The sequence below is a fragment of the Pygoscelis adeliae genome, unplaced genomic scaffold, assembly GCF_000699105.1.
Source record: "Pygoscelis adeliae isolate BGI_AS28 unplaced genomic scaffold, ASM69910v1 Scaffold108, whole genome shotgun sequence".
Lineage (NCBI taxonomy): Eukaryota > Metazoa > Chordata > Aves > Sphenisciformes > Spheniscidae > Pygoscelis > Pygoscelis adeliae.
The window spans coordinates 5,015,462-5,036,418 of NW_008825498.1; the positions used below are offsets into that span (position 1 = coordinate 5,015,462).

At 41.5% G+C, this 20,957-nt stretch overlaps 1 protein-coding gene across 1 annotated transcript in view; it reads right to left on the reverse strand.

The window, feature by feature from the left end:
• Window positions 1–17,691, reverse strand: part of LOC103923201 (desmoglein-2-like) — a 19,481-nt gene extending 1,790 nt beyond the window's left edge. Inside the window, exons 1-14 of the mRNA XM_009331480.1 lie at window positions 17,611–17,691; window positions 14,931–14,966; window positions 13,907–14,041; window positions 12,492–12,650; window positions 12,068–12,212; window positions 10,652–10,812; window positions 9,706–9,840; window positions 9,375–9,560; window positions 8,111–8,370; window positions 7,068–7,210; window positions 6,167–6,394; window positions 4,644–4,874; window positions 2,809–2,937; window positions 1,352–1,692 (exon numbers count right to left, since the gene is read on the reverse strand). Coding sequence (XP_009329755.1) covers window positions 1,352–1,692; window positions 2,809–2,937; window positions 4,644–4,874; window positions 6,167–6,394; window positions 7,068–7,210; window positions 8,111–8,370; window positions 9,375–9,560; window positions 9,706–9,840; window positions 10,652–10,812; window positions 12,068–12,212; window positions 12,492–12,650; window positions 13,907–14,041; window positions 14,931–14,966; window positions 17,611–17,691 — 2,370 coding nt within the window. The remainder of the gene's footprint in view (window positions 1–1,351; window positions 1,693–2,808; window positions 2,938–4,643; window positions 4,875–6,166; window positions 6,395–7,067; window positions 7,211–8,110; window positions 8,371–9,374; window positions 9,561–9,705; window positions 9,841–10,651; window positions 10,813–12,067; window positions 12,213–12,491; window positions 12,651–13,906; window positions 14,042–14,930; window positions 14,967–17,610) is intronic.
• Window positions 17,692–20,957: the final 3,266 nt, after the last annotated feature.

A 20,957-nucleotide genomic window follows, 5' to 3' on the forward strand; every position in this document is an offset into this window, starting at 1 on the left:
AACCAGCTTTATCTAATATGGTTGCTGGCTTGTGCTCAGAACCACTTTTGTGCCACATTTGAAGTTTTGGAGTCTATATTAGCTCAGGCATCTGTGTAATGTGGTATATATCGAGACCCACATTGACTCTGTATGTTTATCTGCATTTGATCCTGGAAGTAGGCACATTACCTCAGATGCTTCTACAAAAATCAGCACACATCTGAAACTATTTGGTTTGGTAACTTGTCTTTTTTTTTTTTCTTTCCTGTAATCTGAGATATTTTAACCTCCCAGAAGTTGTAAAGGTTACTCTAGTATGACCTTTATGAAGCCCTCCTGCAGGACTTCAGCAGGCAGCTCTGCTTAAAGTATATCTTAATATTAGGAATTGCAAAGAGCGTAAGGAAAGCAGAATTGCTACTGTTGCATCTGTTCATCCAGAAGACCAGTAGCTGGAGCACCCAGGAAACATAAAAGTGTCTTAAGCTCAAATCCTTCCCTGGCCTGAGGTGGTGATTCAAAGCTGCACAGCTACTCCCCTGCAGAACCCCATCATCAGCCAGCTGTAGGGTGTGAAGGTGTTTTATTTGTACAGGTGGTGGACAATCCATACACTCTGTGGCATACGGAAGTGAAACTTGCACTATAAGGAGCGAGCCAGCCTAAGGACTAATGATGTGCATTATGCAAAAAGGAATAGCTGCAATGAGTAGGAATAGCCTATTGGTCAATGGTTAGGTCACCAAAAAAAAGAAAGTCTGAAAGGGGATTGCAACATGTGCCTCATAGACTGCTGATGAATGGCCCTTTACCCAGGCTATTGGGCAAAGAGGCAAGTCCAGCACCACTTACTTCATCAGCTACTTTGAAAATGCAGACCCACCCTCTACCCTTTGACATCTATGGCTTATCTTTCAAAAACCTGCTCCACTATAAAGTTTGTAGCTGTGACTCATGGTGAGTCATAGGTACCTCCCTACAGGCCAATTTAATGTGCTTAAATCCCCGAGATTTATATCACATAGTCTTTCTCATGGCTTCTTCCTGGGCAAGGGGCTCCTTGGTCATTGCTGAATATTCTGGATCCCATTCCCAAGTACCTCCCTCGAGAGAAGGGTCTCGTTGTGGGAGACCTTGTAAGCACCCAGTGCTACAAGACTGAGCATTGTCATGCTCTAAGTCCCACACATGAGCCTAATCCAAAAATCCTTAATGCCCCCAACTCCACATGCACACAACAGTGGCCCTTGTATCAGGACTGTTTATATATACACATATCTGACCATCTGTGTTTGTGATAACATGAACAACATTTCACGACGCTAAGTGTAAATATCAAAATACTGTTATTTGTGGGTCATATGCTTACGTCATTAAAGTAGTCTCTTAAAAATTCTTCATTCATGGCTCCTGCTGCTCCCACCAGGACTCCTCCTGTGGCCACCACTGTCTTGCCTTGTACACCTGCCATGCCTTCAGTCCCTCCAACTGCCATGGCTCCATATTCAGCACCAGAAAGGAGATGTCTTTGCTCTTCCCATCTTTCCTTGGTAATAGTGTTGCGATGCTCTCCTACATGAGAGACAGAGCTGCCTCCTCCTGCTGCAGTTTCCTCTCCGCGCATCCCTGCTGCTGCTGTCGCTGCTGTTGCTGCTCCGCTGGTTGCTCCTCTCGAGTTCCCCAGTGCAGTGGGTGGGATGAGGCTTAGCACTGGCTACATAAATAACACAAATTACGATGCGACATGAAAGCTGCGCTGTCTAGCACATGGAACTCACCAAACCAGCAGCGGGGCTGGGTGGGACCTGGGAGGGTGCCATCTTATGACTTGTTTGAATTTGCACTTACACATGTTGCTGCAAAAGGGCCTCCTGAAATAGGGTGCAGCTTCCACAACTGCGTTCCCAAGGAGGATCATGGAAATGTTTCTATAGATCATTGTTTTCTTGAAACTCAGAGCACTGGGAGTGAAAGCAGGAAAAAAAAACCCAGCAAAAAAGGCTGGCAAAACTCCAGGGAGCTCAGCTGTTCCAAGACAGACTCCACCCAGCTTTCCCCAGACACAAAGTGGGGGAGCATGCACTGCCTGCCACCTCTATGGTGCTGCCTGGCCCTTTCTTCTTTTCTAGCAGTTTGGCTTCCCTGTTAATTGTCTTTTATCAGGAATTTGGTGTGAGCATTGGCCCTAAATCAAAGCCTTTTACCTTACTTCTGTTTCTTTGTTATTGTGCAAAAGCATGCCAGTGTCATGCCCTTTTTTTTGAAAACTGGGTTTTGTAGCATAACAAGAAAGGGCAAACTTCTCTTGGCATTCGCTGTTCCCTCTGCAAATTTGCACTTTTTTCTGCCTTTTTTTTTTTTTAAGAATTTACTCTGTTGAAGAAGGCAAATACACAGGGAAGTAATTTAAAATGCAACCTGAAACTTTAAACTAGAAGCTAAGCTTTATAACTCACTCTTTTGCTGCTTTACAATGCTTCCAAAGGGGCACAGAACATTCCAGGCTTGCAAATGCAAATGCTTCACTCGTTACAGCATCAATGCTTTTCCCACACTATCTCCTGCTCAGATACCGTCAACGTTTGCTTGATTGCTTCCCCTTTACTTTGGGACTCAAACACCATGGCTGGTGTTTCTAGAGCTGCTGGTGGAATTAACCTTCCATGCATCCTTCACTGAGCCTCACAGGGTTAATTTTAATTAATGTTCATGTGCTGTTAAAATCTGCTGTACAGCCCTGAAACATCAGCCCATAATGTGAAAGAGACGCCAAGCGCCAAACTGAACACTTGGATAGAAATCAAAGAGAAATGCTACTAGGGATACATGCCTTCTCCTCGGGAGCTGCCCCTTCGCTGTTCCATTGACGCAACATTGCTTCGCTGTAGTCCGGTATCGCAGCAAATCCCTTTGCTCCCGAGCCGCAGGGACACAGCAGCAGTAACAGTGGAATAACTACGGGGAAATAGATGTTTGCCATGAACTATGTGATGATTAGGGTCAAAGCATGCTAACAGCCAGCACCGAAGTTTGGTCAGCTCTCATACCGAAATGTATCTTCAGTGAGCTACTGATCAGTATGAGGGCTGATGAAGACTGAAGACACGTTCCCAAATATTCAAGGTATTTCCTAGATACATATGCCAGGATGGTTTCCTAGAGAGTAAGCTGACAATTAACCTGTCAGGGCCTCAATCCTGCAGATGACCTTGCATGTGTATAGCTATACTTCTATCGAAGAGCTCATATACCAAAACCAAGCCCTAAATATCACTGTACAACTTCAGCATTTCTAACTCCTGTTCTTTTACTACTAGATAATGACATGGTGTCATGTAAATTCCACCTCACCACTCCTGTGACACATCTAAAGCGTTGCCTGGGGAACTCAAAACAATCCAGTTTCAGGAGCAGAGCGTATTCGCGTGGCATGAACTTCGTTTTGCCACAGCTAGATTGCTACTAATAAAAGCAATAAACTATTGCCATTTTAAATGCAGCACTGGTACACATGGCCATACCCTGACTACAAGCATTCTTCTCTTATTTTTGAGCTTCTATTTTGTCTTACCAAAGAACAACGTCACGTGCTGCTCAGACCAAGGCACCAGACCTGAGTCTGCAGTGAGGGACAAGAGAGGGAGCACTGTGGTTTCAGTGGGAAGAGTAAGGGTTCACATGGGGAGGTATGGGAAACACCGAAAGGATTCCTTACTGCTTCCCCACCTGTTATTTACAGCGCCATAAAGAAATATTAAAGTTGTACATATTAGTTTTAAAATGCACAGCTTGAAATCCTTTGAGGATGAAATGCTGATGTTACCAAAATTAGTTGGGGATTTGCCATGACTTCACACAGACTAGGAGTTACACAGAATATATCAAGAAGATAAAATCTGGGAGCCGGACTGTTTCTTTCCTGATGCCTTGCTGACCATATTTACAGTGCTTCTGTGATAATCATAGAATCATAGAATAGTTTGGGTTGGAAGGGACCTCTAAAGGTCATCTAGTCCAACCCCTCTGCTGTGGGCAGGGACATCTTCAACTAGATCAGGTTGCTCAGAGCCCCGTCCAACCTGACCTTGAATGTTTCCAGGGATGGGGCATCCACCACCTCTCTGGGCAACCTGTGCCAGTGTTTCACCACCCTCAGCGTAAAAAATTCCTTCCTTAGATCTAGTCTAAATCTACCCCCCTTTAGTTTAAAGCCATTCCCCCTTGTCCTGTCGCAACAGGCCCTGCTAAAAAGTTTGCTGCCATCTTTTTTATAAGCTCCCTTTAAGTACTGATAGGCTGCAATAAGGTCTCCCTGAAGCCTTCTCTTCTCTAGGCTGAACAACCCCAACTCTCTCAGCCTTTTTCCATAGGAGAGGTGTTCCATCTCCCTGATCATTTTTGTGGCCCTCTTCTGGACCCGCTCCAACAGGTCCGTGTCTTTCTTATGCTGAGGGCTCCAGAGCTGGACGCAGTACTGCAGGTGGGGTCTCCCCAGAGCAGAGTAGAGGGGCAGAATCCCCTCCCTCGACCTGCTGGCCACACTTCTTTTGATGCAGCCCATGATACGATTGGCCTTCTGGGCTGCGAGCGCACATTGCTGGCTCATGTCCAGCTTATGAGAAACAATATGAGAAACAGGTTAATATGAAACAATTACTTACGCAGCAAAAGTAAAAACGCCAAGATGATTAGCGCAACTGCTCCTGGTCCCAGACCCACAGACTTAGCACCAATAACTCTCTCTTTGCATACGCTGCCATCCGCACACTCACAAACAGTCAGTTGCAGAGACTGTGCTTGAGGACAACTGAACCCTTGGAAATCCTTTATTAGAATGGGAACTTCAGTTATGCCCTGCTTCAGGTGTTGTGGTACCAGCTGTATGCTGGTGCCTGAGGCAGAAAAAGAGAAGACAAACAAGAAATGAGTGGAGAGAAAGTTGACTCCTGTAAATGAAGGGAAATAAAACCTTCACAGCCTGCTAACAAGCCCCCTCCAGTTAAGTCCAGCCAATGCAATGGAATTAAGTTTAATTAGCTGCTGCTACAGCTTATATGCTCTTATTTTTATCAAGTAATTCATGCTGGTAACAAAGCAGCCGTGCTCACTTGCAGTCTCAGATAATTGCAAAGAGTTTCACACCAGCAGAGACTTACCATGGAAGGCAGCCCAACCGTCTATATAGTGCTAACCTTCATGTCATCCAGATAGCTAAAGGCTGAATTCACAAAAAAACCAGCTTCAGTCTTTAGAAGATTAATCTGTTGTAGGCCACAGGCAGAGACTGGGGAGCCAACATACCACCTGCTCCTGCAGCCGTGTCACATCAAGGACACAACTAGGCAAGAGATGCCCAGATGATGTTCCCAGCTGGGGAACGCCACCCTATTTGGAAAAGCTGTGATTCCTACAATTAGTGCTAGTCTGGCTGCAAGCAGGGTGAGGAAAGATAAGAAGATTCCTTCTTGGTCCTAAACCTGGCCATTAGGATGCCTCTGCTGATTGCTTTGCAGTGTTATGCTGTAGGATTACAGAGGACAGAATAATGAGTCTGAGAAGAAAAAAGTGTTTTCTGGTGCCTTCAATCTACCTGAAGCATTTCCTTCAAGCACTTCCCAGGCTTATATGCACAGAAATGGAAGAAGAAAATGCTCATGTCATTTTGAAACACTCATTAAAATGATTTCTGATTTCTGACTTATTTTTGATCCTACCGTGCTGGACAATCTTAGGTTACACCGTATTTCCCCTTTTCAAGGTCCACTGTGCAGACAGATTTATTTATTTATGTGTAAGTTAGAGCAACTGCAGCCAGTAACACAACCATAGCTCCAAGCTCAGTTTTAACAAAGAGCATCCTCCATCCCCGCATGCTTTTTGTGGAAAGATGGGAATGGCTTGATCCCAGCATTACCCATGAAATCCTGGTCACCACATATGGGTCATCAAGCTAGGCAAAGATGGTCCAACTGAGGGAAGGCGACAGGCCCCAGAAAACACGACTGTGCTTTTATAGCCATTAGAGAGAAGGGAGCGGAACGCGAGTGGTATGTCTTCATGCCTGACTCCATATATATGGCTTTTTTTGGTCTGGATCAGCCAAACTGTCAGTTTGACTAGAATTAACAAATTACAACACTAGGACTCCAAAGAACTGAAAGTAATCAAAAATATATTTTCTTACCATTTCTAGATGCAATTATCCATTTTTTTGCTGTCCCTTCTGGCTCATCAATGACAGTAAAACTGAAAGGATCACTGTTTGGGTAACCATCCAAATCGTTAGCTGTAACGTCAACTAATTTTGCATCTGAACACACAGTCTGCTTAGGGTTCACAATAACTGGGCAGTTATCATTCTCATCTTTAACTTGAATAATGACTGTGCCGGTGACAGTTTTCTTAGGAAAATCTAAGATTTTAAAATACAAAAAATCAAATTGATTTGAAAAGTGCAAAAATACAATCTTAAAATAAAAAAACTTAGTATTTTCCAAAACACAAACATTGCTGAAGTAAGTTGAAAGAGCTCTCTCCCTGGAGCTTATGGGAGCAGTATTTCATTCCTAATGTTAATAAACATATTGACAAAGTTCTTCTGACTGCAAATTGTTTTACTATTTTGACTTAGAAAAAAAATACACATTTCCTGTGTTTGGTTACACAATAACATGCAGATTATAAAAGAATTTTAATTAGATACACGAGAAGTTCAGGGAGTCTTTCTTGCTTAGCATTCAAGAAAACTTAGGACTCTGAAGTCTGTTCATTGGCATACTGAGATACTGGCAATTTCCACCTTGACAAGGGATGTTCCTATCAGACTTGTTCTTTGCAAAACTTTTACAAAAAGTTCACCTGCATCTAGTCAGAGAAACGGGCACCTTGGGAACCCATTCCAAGGTTCATCCTATTTCAACAAGTTACCCGCGTCTCTCCTTCAAATACAGAGCCTATGGGAAACTGTACTAGGCGCCTAACTTTTAGGCAGTTAGAGATCGGGAAGTTAAACCAACTAGTTGTAGAAAGGCAAACTAAACCCTAAACAAACCAATTAGTGTGAAAACAAAACCCTCTCAACTTACCAGTAGTTACACCCAACATGGTGATAGCGTAGGTACCATTTACCACATAAGACGATTCATAATCGAGGTTTTTGGCAAGTTGGATTTCACCTGTGACCGAGTCTATTGTGATCCAGTTTGCTGTATCTCTTCCTTTCATGTATCTGATTAAAATTGCATATAAAGATGTACTCATTTATAATGAGGAAAACAACCATCAGCAAAAAAAGCAGCTTCACAGTATGTTTACTATTCTAAAGCAGAGACCAAATCCCTAGGTCTGAGGTCTGACATTCCTGCCACTGGAATTGCTTTCAACTATAAACCTAAGATTTTAAGCCTACCCTGAATGTTGAAACCTACTTTTCCCTCTAGAGCCAGGATCTAGGTGTGGAGGCATTATAAAAAGTAAACTCAGGGAGTGAGACCGGAGCAGGAGAGGGAGCTGTGCGGCCGGTTGTGGTCCTCTTCCCCTCCATCCCTGCACCCAGCAAAAGCTGAGCAGCAGCCACCCGGGAGAGACTGTATGACAGGCGTGGGGGACAGGGGTCCACCGTTGGGTATGCACCTCTGTTGGTCTGCACCATTTGTAAAAGCCACGGTAGTGGATCAACAGCATTTTATCTCAAGAGCTACGGTTCAAAATCTAAATACACACACACACACACACACACACACACACACGCAGACTTATCTACTTTACACCCCTTTCTGTCCAATTGCTAGATGTTTCTGAGTATTTCTTCCTAATGTTTCTGCAGACAATGAAGTCAGATGCGTAAATCTACTCTCAAAAGTAGACAGGCATGACAAACAACGTGCAAGCATGGACAATTTCAGCACAAACACTCACGTCTCACCATATATGACCAAACAAGTAGGATTTTCAAGTCAGCTCTTTTCTGCATAATAGAACATTGAAGATGATGATGTTGTTTTAGGCGTGAATTATGCCTAGTAGAAAATTATTGCCTCTAAAATTATTTCAGTTCAATATACACATTTTCACAGTACGATGTGATTTCTAACGTACTCAGTTATGATGGTTATAAAAAGATGCTTACATAATGTTCTGTGCTATTTTTCCAGTGTCTTCATCATAGGCTTGATACTGTCCAATAATCTGTCTTATCTGCAGTTTCTCACTTGCTTCAATAATTTTTGTGCCACCGGGGAATATAGGGCCTTCCCGCACATTAATCACATTAATTTTGATTGGAATTGTTTGTGCTTTATAACTGTGTTTAATTGACTTGTGGAACTCTGCTTTGTTTGTAACAACAATGCCCAAGTTTAGGCTTTGCATTTTTTCATAATCCAGTTCCTAGAGCAATAAAAAAAAAAAATCACTCAGAATTTGACAGAATGTGATATCTAGACAACATTCATACATTTAATATTTAAATAATACTGTAGCATCCTTATTTAAATAATAATATCCTTAATTAAATAATAAGGATGCTACGGTGCACAGAAGAACTGTTGGTTAACATGTTACTCTCAATACATAATGCTTCAACTCTTTAAAAGTACATAAGGAAGATTACTCTTCTTATTTTTAATGGATGGCACCATAGGTATGTCTTTATATTATTGAATTTAAACTAATTTAAGGTAGGTGCAATGGGTCCTACCCACATATTCTGTCCTTACTTTCAGTGAATCAGTGCTCAATATTACCTGGCTCTTCCAATTTTAAAAAAAAAAAAAAAAAAACAATTCATTTACTTAATAATGCTTATCAGATTTTTACAATTATCAGTTTTCAGATACGGAAACCAGAGCAGGAAAAAAAAAAAGAAAAGAGGTACTTAGGGCACTATGCATCTTCAGTTCTTGTGAACTAAGGGGGAGTGAAATTCATAAAATAGAAATTTCAATTTATGGAAAATATTTTCATCATTTCAATTTATGGAAATTCATAAAATAGTCTGTAGCCCATGGCTCATGGAGTAGGTGTTGCCTGCAACGTTTTCTGTGGTCATGGAAAATAAAGAAATTTAAACTGAGACCAGCAAGGAGAGAAAAAATGTGGGCAATTTTACAGCATATCTGTTAGCACTGCTGCCCAACGACACGGAGAGTTTGGGGACTTCTGCCCCACTAGATATATTTGAGATCACACAGAATGTAAATGGTAAACCTGGACAAAATTATTATTTTGCACGGAATTATTGAATACACCAACAAAGAGTGTATCAAAGGAGCACTGTCCACCATGTAAATTTACAGTTCACATACTGACTGAATATAAATAATTTGTACGTCAACTTAAAGGCAATAAATTATTCTAATATTTGAAGAAGACTCTCTAAAGAATATACAAACCTTCACAAGAGTCAAAATTCCTTCATTTGTTTGGGTATTTGTTACTATACGAAAAAAGCCGCCTTCATTACCAGAAACAAATGAAAAGTTCGCCAGCCAGTTATCAGAAAACTCTTCATCTTTGTCAAATACTTTTATTCGCAGAATTTCCACATTTGCTCTGTTTTCTTCAATGCTTCCTTCAAACTGCAATCGAAAAAAAACCTTCTTTAAAAAGATGTCATGATTTACCTCATTTCACCAGTGCAAGAAAGCTTGCACAACCTCGTATTAAGCAATGGGATACTGACAGGTGTAGGAACATGCCAAATAATGTGATAAATGTACTTACTGCACGACTTTCAACCACAGGCAGATTGTCATTGACATCCAAAATGTTGACTTTCAAAGAACATGTTGCAGCATTCCCACCTAATTCACCACCACGGTCTTTTGCTTCCACCACCAAAGAATAGCTACTTTGTGTCTGTCACAACAAGAAAAAAGCGTTTAAACCAGGCGAAAAATTTTTCCTCCTCTGTATTATCTTTACTAGATTTTCGTAATGCCTCTTGTGGCCAATTATAACTCCTCTTCTCTCTAGCTAGTAGTAGATCTCACACACAACTACAGGCTCTGCTGGAGTAGAGCTGAGGCTTTGAAAAGGATTTAGGAATTTTGCATCTCCCCCACAAAGAGTTAGACTGTACTTTATGGCAAAGGAAAAAATTTCAGTGGCCATAAACAGGGACATGACCTCCATGTCAGGACAGGGCTAGAGGCAGAGATGTTGCCCTCAGCTGCACAGCTAACATCCAGATCACCATCTGCTGGCCAGTGAAAATTCATGCAAGCACAGGTAAAGCTGCTGGTAATGTGTGCCTTTCGATGCTGTTTCACAGCAGCACCCACCCTAACTCTTTGCACCGTGATTTGCGTAGCGGGCTACAAAAATCTGGATGCAGTCAGCAGCTTTGCAGATGGTGATCTGGTTTGTCTTTGCCATATGCTCTCCAGCACAGAGAAATGACCCCTTGCTTCATGTAACTGCTGCCCTGGCTGCATGGGAGGGACAGAAAGCAACAGCCATCGGGCTGGTGCTGTGCTAGAGAGGTGACAGGGGGAATACAACCTTGATCCCCCCCCCCCGCAATCCCTGAAAAACATGTATCAGCCAGACAAGGCTTTAATGCTGAGGTGAAGGAAGGTAAGAGGGCCAGCTCTCCAACCCGGCAGGTGACACAACAGGCATCAGAAGACCGCTGTTAACAGATTAAAAATGGGAGGGGTCTTTTTACCTCTCTGTCAAGGTTTATTTTTGCTACTCGAACCTCGCCAGTATCCTTATCCATACTGAATGCAGCGTTAGGGCTTTGGGAAACGATCCTGAAAGCAATTTTGGAATTTAGGTTATTTGGTTCATCTGCATCTGTTGCATTTATCCTCATTACAATTGTACCTGGAAAAAAGCAAACAAAATATAGTAGTTTACACTGCTACACACTGCCAAGTATTTTTACTGTAATGTCACAGATTAAGAGACTGCTGTCAGATGCACTGCACAATTTTCTGATGCTCTTGCCTTTATTTATTTAATGAATAGAGCTGAAGAAGCATTCCTAAAATCCAAATAGTACATGTTAACAGTATATCCTCTAGCAAACAAAAGGATTGTATCCACACATCTGTAACTCATAGAATTCAATGCACCCGAATCACAGAACAGGTTGAATTCTCTCAAAAATTCTGACAGAAAACTGTAGATATCATACAGAGAAGAAGTTGTTTTTGAACAACAAACTGCATTTCCCTCACACATTATTCTAAAGGGAGCACTACTGACTCCTCTACCTGAACATTATTAGAACAATTGCTCTGTATTGATGCCCTCCAACAGCTTCACTCAAAATACATGGCGGTCCCCATGGTGCAATCCCCTTACAACTCGTGGCACAGGATTTTGTCCTCTGGGAAAGGGTGTACCTCAGCGTCCAGTGCCTGAGTTTGAACGTTAGCTGGGATTCCAGCAAAGAAGCAATTACCATATGGCTGCTACTGACTTCAAAGAGAGCTGAAGGAGCTCAATACCTCACCCAAGCGGGTGGTCAATAATTTGTTTCTTCAGATTATCGTGACGTTGAAAGGGACACAATGTCAGGTATTTAATTAGGTTGTTTTACTCCAGCTTTTCTTATCTTCTGGGAAATAAATCTGTTGCTCTTATGTTTACTGACATCAACAGGAAAACTGTCACTAACTTGTTCTTTGAGGGTTAGGTCATGGCCATATGCACTTAACAGTGAAGTACCTCTCCAGCCCATAGATAAAGCAGGGCTTTTCATGAGCACGGCAGAGTGGAGTCCCTCCCAAATAGGCTGGGATTGCTAGGCCACAAGGTAGACTGCATTTCCCCTGCAACTGCTGCTGAAGGACTCTGGTCCCTGGATTTGTGGTAGCTTTGACACCGAGCCAAAGATGCCGTACGAGGAAGTGTTGTTCTCTGTTGCCTTTACGTGGACACTTTCCCATCATCACACCACACAGCTTAGCCCTGAATAAAAACTTGCATACACATGTGGATAACCTGGCCTACGCAAGCAAGAGAATGCATCCCTGTTACTGCAGATATGCTGCTGCCAAGAGTATATTCACTTGTGCCCTTGCATGTGTTGGGAAAAGCTAAATGGAAAAAAAAAATTTAAAAATAGTGTTACCTGTTTCACTTAATTCTTCAACTGAACCAACAAAAACTTCATGTGAGAACACTGGAAAATTGTCATTTATATCCACGATTTTAATCGGGAGATCTATTGGCTCTTCCAGTTTTGCTCCAGTCTTATCTAGTGCATGACCTCTGAGCTGAAATAATACAGATAGAAACAATAAGCAAATACAACGAGTGACTGTAATATATATAAATACACATGCAAAACAGAAATATATAGAAATATATACACTATACATAACAAAATTAAGCATTATATAAGCATATATAATATGCTGATGAATATAAGCAGACATACACACACAAATATCCAAAAACTGGATTAGAACTAACTGAAGCAAACACATTTGAACAAAATAAATAAAAAATGGATAGAAGGGCACCTATAAGGAAAAAGTTACTATTCAACTTACAAACAGCATTGGAGTCTTTTCTCTGTCAACCCTTCCTGTTACATTCAGGTCTCCAGTCTTTCCGTTGATAACAAATAATCCATAAGGGGGTTCTGTTACTCCTTGACCAGATATAGTATAAGTCACCACTACCCCTGTATCTTCAAGATCAGAATGTATCTAGCCGGAATATAACAGATTAAATAGCGTTTGGTAAATAAAACCACATTTAAAAATGCAAATAAAATATTTTTGCTATTTTTGTAATGAACAAACAAGAATAAATATTAAACATATATTTTCCTGCACTCCTTTGAGTGTGGAGATGTTGAGATCAATGCAGGAAGAGTTACATGTTCTGTCTGAGGATCTCGTGCAGGGAGATGAGGAACATGATGGGCAGCACAACAGCTGGGAACAATGGAGTGGAGAGGTCTGTGGGAAAAGAAAATTGGGACTGCTTGGACAAAGACAGTGGGATAGGATACAAGTGCAAGGAAAGGCTGGAAAACCACCGTGGTAAGGTGAAAAGCTGGAGTGAGGGAAGAGGGAAACTGGCTGATCAAACGGATGGGGGCAAATAAAATGTGGATAAAGACCAAGGGAAAAAAAAGACAGTCTGGAACAATGAGTCGAGCAGGGGAGACTGAAGTTACTTGAGCAAAGCCTGGAAATAAAATATGACAACTTTTTAAGGGACATTAGACCTAAGCTAGCAAGTGTGACCAGGACTGAGGAAGTGATAGGGTGGAGGAAGAAAGGTCAGACCTGGAGAGGAATGGGTAGAAGAGGCTGTATAGACTAGAGGTTATACCCTTCCTCCAATGTCAGCAAATATCTGAAACATCTGGAAAAGCACATGTGCATTGCACCAGCATCACCATCAAGGGGCAGCCCAAGCAGAGGGTAAAAAGCCTGCTACCATCTGCAGTTACTTTATACGCAGAAGTGACAGGTGTGGTGAATTCAGGTTTCAAAACTGATGCTGAACCAAATGCATATCACTCTTGCACAAAGGATAACACCTTGGTTATTTTTAGCTTTGTTTCCTAAAAAATTATACATACATAATCATGCTCCATGTACACCCTTCTGCCCAATCACCACCAGCAGTTTTGGGACCCACTCGCCAAGTTCAACAACAGCTGAATACGGGTGGTGGAGCGAAAAAACCTCAAAGATACTGCATTCCCAAAAGTTTTATGAAAACTGGTGGCTGGGAAAAGGTGAGAGACTGAGCCAAATCAGGCTGCAAGAGCAACTCATCTGCTGAAGGAAGAAAACAGAAGGAAATGTGCCAATCTTCAACAGACATTCAATAGTCCTTTAGAATTCAAGAAATACTTGTGCATGTGTTTAGGGCAGCCACACCCTTATTTTACATTTTCACCTCTATTTTTATGTGTATTCTGTATTTATCTCTCTTCTGGGCTTACTCTAGCAATTGGATTTTTATAGGAATTGTCCTCCTCTTCCCGTATGAAAGCCGGAGGGACTGTCCATTCTCGCTTCTGTCTGACTAGGCTGTTGGGATGAGACAACACGCCACTCCTGCCATTTCGATTATAAACCTGTGAAAAAACAAGGTTGAATTTCAGCATTACATTTAGCCATTTCAGATGAATGCTTTATTGCTGCTGTAGCCCAGACTTCTGAACAGTTTTTGCTCTTTCAATAGCTAGTAACTTCAAAATCATACAGCAGCATTAGCCTTCCAAGCCACAATCTAAGAGCTATACGTTACTCAAGTTGTTTGAAGGGAAAACTACACTAGTCTCGTCATCAAAACAGAATTAGGTAAGACACGCTTTAAATACACGAACAAGCTCCCATGACCAGGGGTTGGTGTAAATACACCTGTTCTGGAAGATTTAAGTGCTTGTCATCAGATGTGGGAAGAAGTTTGGCACCACGGCTGTTTTAAACCACCGTTTCTGCCTTATTACCCTGTTTACCATCCCACTAACACCGCCTCGTACTCAACCTTCTCTCAGATATAGAATACATTAAACAGGAGGCCTCTATTCAACCCATTCACTGCCTCTGCTATCCTTGCTCAACTACCCCTCATTCTCACTCTGCGTGACACCTTTCATCCTTCTGTGCAGCTTAGTCCCTATTGTGTCTGTTGGCTTCCAGATTAACATCTGGAAATGTTTCCACAATTATCATCTTCCACAAAATGATTTCATTTACAGAGAGCTAAAAAAAGACATCTAAAACCTTAATATTTTTGGGGAAGTTTCTCAAAGTAGAACACCACTCAGTTTGATGGATGTAGGAATCTATTCTCTTACATTTCGGCTTTCATTTCATTATTCATTACACAGTTTTCACGTTTCAGAAAATGGTAAAAATAAAGATATTTATCAACTGAAGTAAGGCATGCCTTTGACACTTTGCTCAGAGAACCCTTCTTCAGGCACTGATAAAGAAAAGCACTTTTCCATTATTTCCTACCTTCACATAGAGTCCATTTCCATAATTCAAACAGATCTGCAAGGGAAGTTATGATAATCATTATTCATTCTATGTCACTTTAGCAGTACTAAAACTTAACTGACATTACTTCCCTCATAAGAACAGCAAAGCCATAAGGAAGAGGGCATCTGACCTCTATCAATTAATATTTACTACTTACCCATAATAGCTTCTGAAAAATTTACCCATAACCATTCACATTTAAAACATACACTATAATTATATAATTATTAAGTTTTGCACTTTTCTCTCAGCGGGAAACAGATAATAAGCAATTAAATTTTTTTTTAAATAAATGAAAACTTCATAGTCATTTTTAAACAACCATTTTTTAGTCCTGAATAATGCTTCAGTATTCCAAAACGATGGGAATTTGCCATTGATTGAAGTGTTGGTTGCCAGCAGCACCCTGGAGAAGCTCCCTCTTCTGGGCAAATCATGGATTTTACAGGCTGTGGTGGGTTACCAACCACATCAGAGAACAAAACAGGTTAAATAATGTTTAAAAGCCAAGGACTAATCAAAACGTCTGCTGAAGTGTAACCGACAGAAGCAGCTCTCTACTGAGCACCTTGCTGGGAGGATAAATGGCATACATACATCCCTTAATTAAACAAGGCCGAGACACGCGCACGCCAGCAAGCAAATCATGCTTGCTCTGACAAAATGTTACATGCCAACATCCAGTACGGGGACCGCCCACCTCTTCATGCACCAGGATAGGTATGTATGCCCTTAAACACCTCAGGTGCCTCAGACTAGCTGGAAGGAACTGGAGCCTCAACCAAATTATCAGAGACCCCGTGTTTATGTCCACTCTGCATGCACCAAAGATTCCGCTAGTAACAAAACCCCTCAAACAGTGCAAAAATGGAGGCATTGGGAAACAACAAGTAGGTTATTATAAAATGTGAAACGAACAAATAGAGCTTTTGAGCTTTGCATAGGTAGAGAAGAGAATACTTTTATTGTTCTCAGCACTATTACATCTACCGCACATTTTGCATCTTAGGTGAGGGGTTTTTTTTTTAATACTAATGCCTAAGGCAAAGCAGGCTCAGAAAAGGTGATTTCTTACTGAAAAAAGTCCGGGAGTATTTCTTTGTATCCTCTTTGACTGATTTCTAGACTGTCGACTGGGCTCTCCCTATTGATCCCTCTGACTCAGCCTTGACTGTTGCACTGATAACAGCTTTTTTTTTTTTTAAGATGTTATCCCTTTCCCACACAATGCAGCAATGCAGTGGACAGTGTTGAGCAATGTAGCAGACTGCTGTTTCAACTTGCACAACAAAACTGTTTTTCAAACGGCAATTTTCCCAATGTATATATTCTGGAGACAAAAGTCAGCAAGCACTAAGTTCCCTAACGGATATGCTTTGTGAGGGCTACAGGATCTTACAGCTTAGACCAAATTGTTTTCATGAATATTCTTAATCTCATTTGTTTTTATTAGTTATACAGATTTTTTAAATTTATTTTTATGATTAATGAGATTGTACCAGCAAGAGTGACAGGAAGATTCTGGTTTATAGTCAAGGTTTTCCAACAGAAGCGGCAACTCTTTTGGAAGGTGAATAGTTGTCAAGGTGTCGTGGTGACCATCCTTGTTTGTTCTTACTGGTAAACTGAAGGGAAAAGTGTTTCTGTCTCAATACTGAATGGAGACAAGAGGCACAAGGTGAGGAGCTTCCTTGCATTGGAAACCTGAAAACCACAGTATAAACAAAAGTGTCTGAAGTTCAAGACTAAGCTGGTCTTCCACTGAGATGCATATCAAGAAAGCAGAGAAAATCCCATTAGTCATTATAAACAGAGTGTCTTTCATTAAGATAACTACAAGTAAAAATCAATTTGTTTGCAAATGCTGCAAAGCAGCCTCAAAACATTGTTTTATTGTTAAGACAGTAAAAATACTTTTGCTTTTGTACTTTTCAATCTGTAGTCCATGGGCAATCTCATAAGGGACTTTAAGACATCAATAAAAGGTGTTTAAGAATGGCAATTTTATTTACGAGATGCATAAATACATTTGGAACAAATATATAAAGGGATTTTGCATTTTTATTGAAAATTTTCGAAGGATCCAAAAATTCTAAAAAGGGGAAAAGCACTTTTCAATGAAATTTTCAAGAAAACGTGAAAAGTCACATATCCAAGAGGTGCTGAATTCTGAATTTCCCTTTTTTTTAATATCCTAGAGCTGCCTTCTATTAAATGGCTTAGGAAAGTAGGAAAATCCTGTCATTTGATGCGGATCATAGCTTTGGCACAAAAAATAGACATCTACTGATGACACCTGTTGATGACACAGAGCTGAGAAGGCATTGTCAGAAGAAAACTGGATGGTTACAGAAAACGAGGTGGAAAACCTGAGGCTTGAAGTCATAGAAATGGAATGAAATACTACAGGAAAGCAGCAGGAGTAGGCAAGAAGGCAGGGGAAAGAAGGGAGTGACTGCCGTGTATAGGGAGTGCAAGGCTGCTCTTGCCCAAATCCATGTTCATGTATAGTCAGGAAGTGACTAAAGGACAGATTTTGATCACACAGCTTAGTTTTAGAACGTAAAGATGCAGACTGAGCAAGCAAGAAGGTATGTGTCCGTATTTGCTACACTGTGAAACAGTAAGTGCTTGAAATGTGGTCTTTCACTTATACTGTGTTTCGGGAGATTTGGATCTCGCACTTTATGTGAGTCAGTTTGGTGTTGAAGACAATGGGCAAGTGGAGATCTTCCATACCTAGAGAAGCAGGCTGAAGAGACCATCCAAGATTATCTACTAGTCCATCTCCTGGCCCTGGGGCAAGACGAACTACACTAAGCGCTTCCTGACAACCGTTTAACCTGTTCTTAAAAACGAGTGATGAAGGTCCCACAGCCTCACTAGCTAACATAAGGCGGTGCCTAGCTAACCTTACAGATGGAAAAGTCTGTTAATTTTTATCCTGATTTTATTATGCTGATTTTTAGCTCTTTGCAAGTTGATCATACTGCTGTTTGGATGAGATTCAGTTTCAGATTAAGGCACACAAATTTACGTGTCTAAATGAATGCTAAAGTGCCTAAACTTTTGTTATACTCAACAGAAATATAGCCAATACAGACAAGGACATCAGAGAGCAGTTCAATTTGCCCCCAAACCAGCCCACATCTGCTATTTCTCTCTGGACGCCACTGACTGTAGCCACGTCTACTTTGTATGCCCAGTAAGAGAGGATTTGTAAAGCAAAGCAGTTGCTGCTGAGAACCCAGCACTACACAACCCATGTTTTGTGGTTGTTACTTCAGACTAGAGTTAGCCTGGTCCCACAGACCAAACACCCATGAGCAGATGGATGCATCTCCCAATGCAGTTTCACCCAGGAGGGATCAGATTCACACACTTTGGAGATGCGCTTCAAAAGCACAATTTGATCCAACCAAATAGGTGCACTCTGCATCCACTGCATCTCCCTTGAGCATAACAGAAACTCAAGACATCTACACTGAGATGTCTTAATCTCAAACCTAATCTCCCTCTTTGCCATGTTGATAATGCTCTCATCGAACAGTGTAATTCCCTTTTCTTCACAATTACCCTTCATATATCTGAAAACTTACCATGCATCTTACCCACTTTCTTTTCTCAGTTAGTTCCCAGTTCTTTAATCCCACTTCAGGAATCATAAAACAGGATTTCCTGAATTCAGATTGCCTTTTTTGCTTTCCTCTAGTCTCTCCTGGGCAGATTCACATTATTCTGATGTCTGGTGTCCAAAATAATACACTTTAGTTCAATAGGATGGATAAAATACTAGATCTTATGTATTTCTCACCTGCTTTCATATCTCACCATAGCGCTGTTTTTTTCCCCCTTTTTGGAACAATATTAAGTTGTTGAATCAATGCACAGATGCTTATAAATATTTTTACCATGTTTCAACATGTTACTGGCGATAGAAGCTAGGTTGCTTTGAATTATGTCACCTTTGCTCTTTCTAAAACTAAGCATCGAGTTGGGTTGTTTTTTTTTTAAATTTAACTTGTTTCTATGAATTTTGAAAAGTAACTGCTACTGGCTCTGACATTACAATAGTGATCTAATATATTCTGGGCTGAATTTCATCATACTCAGCCTAAGTCTAACATTCCAAACCTCAAGGAAGTACAATCTGAGAAGACGTTGAGAGAAAAAGTAAGTTTTGCTACCCGTGTAGAAGTGTTCTAAGATTTCCTCTCTTGAAGACGTGATGTCCATCCCCTTCAGAAATGGCCGAGGAACCTCCCAGTCTAATAATCCTTGATAGCTGTGCCTGCCCGGCAGGCCCACAGCTTTGGGTATGTGTCCTGGACACACGCCAAGTCAAGCCCAATCCTATGGGTGCACTACCGTCTGGCATGCCCAGACGTCCCTGGAAAAGGGTTGGAGGTTGGAGGCAGGGACATGGGGAAAGCTGCGTGACCTCTGCGAGGTACCCAGGGATGAAGACACAGGGATGCAGCCCGCAGGCAGGGAGGGAGTGCAGACGACCAAGAGATACTTCCAGGAAAAACAGGGAGAGAAAGAACTTGTAGTTGTCGATGCTTCTAAGACAGAAGACACTTTGGGAAGACACTACTTTTAGACTGGTTTTGTTTTTCAGTAGTGTCTTAAGGTTTTGAAGTTACCAGTGCCATCCTTGCATGTCTTAAGATATAAATGACCCTAACCTGATGCTCTCAAACAAGCAACTAGACTTTCCACCACATGAATGGCTTTGTCCAGATTAGGGGAAAAAAAACAAACCAAAAACCCAACCAAACAAAAGAGGCAAAACCCAGCAGTGCCTCTCTCTCTCCTGGCATCAACCAACTAGGGCAGCTTTATTTGCTCTAATATTCTATACGACAATGAGGCATTTAGGCACCAAACTGAGTTCACTCTTAGTATACCGTACCCTGCCCCAGCTTTAGCTGAGACTGAGGATGATGAGGATTGAGAAAAATAATTTTCCTCTTTTCTTCAGGCAAAACCAACAGCATCCTGAGCCAGCGCAAGCCCACCAAAACAGACAATGGTGTGGCTTCAGGTATTACAGAAGGTATCAGTGAAAACTTTTGTACAAGTAGCACTCCGCATGTTTCCCATTGCTCTTTTCGGCAAAATGAGGATAAAACATTTTCCAACCAAACCGTAACTCCGAGCTTGCTGCAAAGAACAGGGTTAACTGTTGCTGGCTGACTTGTGGCCAACCACAAGTCTACATTAAAGTTATCGGGCAACAGGTCTCCAGCTAACAAATCTGATTTTGCAGGATCTCGAGCTCAGGGAGCAAGGTCCCCATCTACAGCATCTGCCAGTTTGACCATGCAACAAGCCGTTACTGAATCCTGCCCAGCTCCTTGGCAGCTCCCTGGTGCAGCCCATGGCCTGGCCTCCACACTCGCCTTTGTCTGAGCGGTGGCGGCCCAACTTCCGCAGGCACTTTGCCAGCCTGGAAAAGTGAAGAGCTAAAGAGCAATGCTGCAGATATGAAGGAGAGCTTCCTGTAAAACATCTAGAAACAGCTAGAAAGCATCAGTCCAAATGAAACAAACCAGGCGTTTTGGTCTCAGTTTGTTACAAAATGACTCCTTGCTTTTAGCCTGAAAAGGTATTTATGGAAGGTCTAAAGGCTGATGGCTAAAAGAGTGAGGACAGGGAAGGAGAAAACCTGAAGTGTCTTGATCGTTAAGAATTTGGTATCATTTCTCTAAGGCAATGAAGACTTCCATTAAATCATACTTTATGATCCATCTTCCCTCCTGGCACTATTCCTTCAAAAAGGTAATGCGATTTATTTCTACAGATAACATGTTGAACATGAAGACGGCAACAATATGAACTCTTGACTGCGTTCCTGTTCCTCCTGGAATCTCAAAAACCCCCACCTATTCGAGATACCGTTCTTATCGCGTTTTTCTACCTTAACCTGCTTTCGGACAGCAAACGGCGATTGCTTTTATCCATTTCCCAAAGAAAGGGAGAAAACCCGTCCCCAGCCAC